Source organism: Aphanomyces astaci, assembly GCF_000520075.1.
Source record: "Aphanomyces astaci strain APO3 unplaced genomic scaffold supercont1.362, whole genome shotgun sequence".
Lineage (NCBI taxonomy): Eukaryota > Oomycota > Saprolegniomycetes > Saprolegniales > Verrucalvaceae > Aphanomyces > Aphanomyces astaci.
The window spans coordinates 7,058-10,635 of NW_009798625.1; the positions used below are offsets into that span (position 1 = coordinate 7,058).

Consider the following 3,578-nt stretch of genomic DNA (forward strand, 5'->3'; position numbering starts at 1 on the left):
GTCTGGCAACATTTCAAAAATAATATTTCATTTTCTCGCAAAATGGGATAAACCAAAAATGCCACTTTCAAAATGGAGGTAAAAGGTCCATTTTGTAAGGTGGCGTTTTGAACCTCTTCAAAGAGTAAATCCCACTTGGAATTATTGGATTTGGGTTAAAACTCTTAAAGCAAGACATGTTTCAATTTTGATCAGATTTGTTGAATTCGGCCCCAAAATGGCGTTTTGGCCTGAATATTGCAATATTTCCGGTTACCAGACGCACCCTAAATGTATGTGGTCGAAATATATCGGCGGTCAGGTGAAATATACTGCACGCTAACCGCTAACCGAAATATAGTGAATAAAAGCTGAAATAGATCGCAAAAAGGTGTAGTACGGTAACACTAACTAGTGCCATTGCGTCGTATGTACTCCGAGTAGCAGTACGTACTATTACAGTGTTTACTAGCGCACCGAAAAAATCAGTTTACGATCAGTGTTTTGGGGGCATCGGAGTAGAATGCACTTCACTTTGCAGTCCGTTATGATATCTGAATCCTGAGTGGTGATTCCAAAACACAAGTCGCACCGCTTTCCCTACATACTCGAATTTACACGATGAATTTCATAGACAAATATGTCACTTTCTAAGCATTTGTACTTATATTTCGATAACGAATTTAGGATAAATTTATATTATCTATATTAGGATATACTACTAACTACGTAGTACAACAGATAAATTATAATTTACACAAGGTTATGGGTTTGTAGAGTATATACTTCTGTTGTGAGATACGTTCAACGAGTTTACAGTCCACACAAACTCAGATCCAACCCAATATGGGCGATGTCGACAAGGGTACTTCAAACCCAATCTTGTCAATGAATTGCCAATTCACAGCGTAGAAGCCGTTGATAGTAGTCATTCAAGACTACTACTATCAACGGCTTCTACGCTGTGAATTGGCATTTCATTGACGTGACGGGAGGGTTAGCATCATATGAAGAGGATTTGACTCCAACAAATAACGAGGTGTGATTGGGCAGTACAAAGATATCCTAAATTGGTTAAGATATCTTAAAACGGTTTTTTTACTTACGGGCGATTGTGAGCATGTGCTGTGGAATGCGAACGCGATGAAAACCAAAGAGTCTGTTTCGAGCCAGTTTGCCTCGGCAAGACTCCTCGACCAAGGCCTAAAACTGGGACACCCCTTTCAGATACGATAAGTCCCGGAATATCCTTATGACGTTTACTGGCGTGTTACGCGCCGAAACTGGAAGCGCGCGTCGTCCAACTGAAGACGTCACTCTACAATTTACCTCGCCTTGACCTGATGGCCTACATTCTTGCTGTCCTCACCGTGTTTGCCGCCATGGCCGGTGCGACCGTAAACCAAACCGACGACCGCCAGCTCCAAACGGGGTCATATTTTTGCTGGAAGTCAACGCACACGCGCGGTGTTGGCGGCGTGCCACTAACATGCCCCGCCGGAGAAGAGCGCCTGGGTCTACTGTGCTACAACAAGTGTCCAGTGGGCACGACCCGCGTAGGCCTCGACTGCCACTCGATCTGCCCCGCTGGGTTCGCGGACCAAGGACTGTTTTGTCGCTACAGTGAATACGGCCGGGGGGTTGGGTACCCGTGGAAGTTTGGCGACTGGCTGGACAACAGCGGCATGTACCAACGCTGCCAAAAGGACCATGGGCAGGACAAGTGCGAAAACTGGGGGTGGGTTGTGTACCCCAAGTGTGATTCCGGGCTACACTTCGTTTGGTTGTTGCCTCTGTCGACCAGACATCCCCGACTGCGAAGCCCTTGGCTTGGGCGGCCGGGTGGACTTGTCGTGTGCCAAGAAAATCACGATTGGAACCCCTAAGCTGCCCACGTGCGCTGCCAACGAAGAATACGATGCAGGCCTGTGCTACCCCAAGTGTAAGCCCAACTACACGGGTGTCGGCCCGGTGTGCTGGGGTCGACCTCCTCCTTCGTGGGTGCAATGCGGCATGGGCGCCGCGAAAACGTCCGTCCATTGCGGCATTGTTATCAAAGACCAACTCGTTTCGGTGGGGATACTTGCATTCAACATCGTCACAGGGTTTGCCGGCAGTGCGGTCAAAGGCGCGGCGGACGCGTCCAGGGTCGCCCAGTTGTCGAAGGCGTGGTTGAATGCCATCTCATCCAGGCCGTGGCTCAAAAAGGCCCTAGATCTCTACGCGAAAACCAACGGATTCAGCGTTGGAACACTGACCATCTATCATTCCCAGGATGCCAACTTCACCACCGAAGACTACGTACGTACCGCAGCCGTCATCGTGTCCCTCTTTGAGCCCACGGGCGTCGCATCTGTCGCTGCGGCCTACACGTACCCAACTTGCGACAAAGTTGCAGCCTTCATACCCGCCAACAATGAACAATGAGTAGTTTCTTTGAGTTCCATCCCCAGAAAGTCACGAGCCCCCCCGACTATGCGCTACGTTTTGGATGTTAAACCTCTGTTAATAGCATAAAGAAAGCTAATGTACTGTATGGTACAGTTATAGGAGACAAAAGAAATTCACTTGTTTCGAAACTGCGATTTCCTCAGATCACGGCACTGACAATTATCAGATCCGATTTTTGTGCGATATGAGACACCCTCAGATGTGCGAAGACGTTTTTTTCGTCGTACATTTTCAGACATCAATTTGCTGATGAAACAGAGCAACACTTTTTTCAATACCACTCTCAGATCGAATAAAAAACTGGTCTGACTACCGGTAGGTCTTCTAAGGTACTTTTGGAAGTCTTCCACTCCCAAAACCTACACAAACGAATTTGTGTGGATGTTATGGTGGGCGACTTAACCCAAGTCCCGCTATGACACAGGTGGTCCTCAACCGAGGCCACCGGGTGCCGACCCTTGGCGAACCGACACGAAAAGGCATAGTATTACTAGTAGTATTACTAGTAGTACTAGGACGTAGAAAACAGAACACCTGTCCCAGCCAACTGCCAGAATCTCACTCTTGGTTCTGCCACGTCGTGCTAACGTCAAGTCAATCAAGTGTGTGGTTTGCAGGGAGTCGGCACTCCCCCATTTGGTTGTTTGTGTTGGCACTGGCGTGGGAAACAACACAAAGTATACTTTAGTTCCAGTGACCTACGGAACTGAGAGCAATGGCGAGAAAATCGAAAGATCGCGCCCAGAAGCCGAAGGCCGCGGCAACGGTGCCAGCAACTGCGAGCAGCGAAACTGAGGAGGAAGTACCAGTGACGGAGCCACCGTTGGTCCCGGTAGTTGGAGGGACTACGGATGTGCTGCCGGCTGTGGAAGAGTCCAAGAGCGATGAAGTCCGGAAGACGATGGAAGAGCTGGCTGCGGCGAACAAGGCAATGGGTAGCGCGCGAGCAACGTCTATGACCTGGGATGAATCGCGGCGGCGATATGGTGGACAAACCATGGGACCGAACTGGGAACAGCTACCACGACCCCCAATCGAAGGCGCCTATGTTGACGAAGACTACCCGCCGCCAGAGAAGTCCGATGCTGAAAAGCGAGCGGAAGAAAAGGCGGAAGCTCGAGCCAAGCTACGTGCTGAACGACGAAATC

The 3,578-nt window shown here is 49.2% G+C and overlaps 1 protein-coding gene across 1 annotated transcript; it reads left to right on the top strand.

Annotated features, from left to right (window-relative positions):
• Nucleotides 1–1,322: 1,322 nt before the first annotated feature.
• H257_19126 (hypothetical protein) lies at nucleotides 1,323–2,406 on the top strand (the record flags this gene model as incomplete). The annotated part of the gene is made up of 2 exons (XM_009848274.1): nucleotides 1,323–1,666; nucleotides 1,698–2,406. 2 exons carry the CDS (start codon nucleotides 1,323–1,325, stop codon nucleotides 2,404–2,406), a joined length of 1,053 nt encoding a protein of 350 aa, XP_009846576.1.
• Between the last annotated feature and the right edge of the window lie 1,172 nt (nucleotides 2,407–3,578).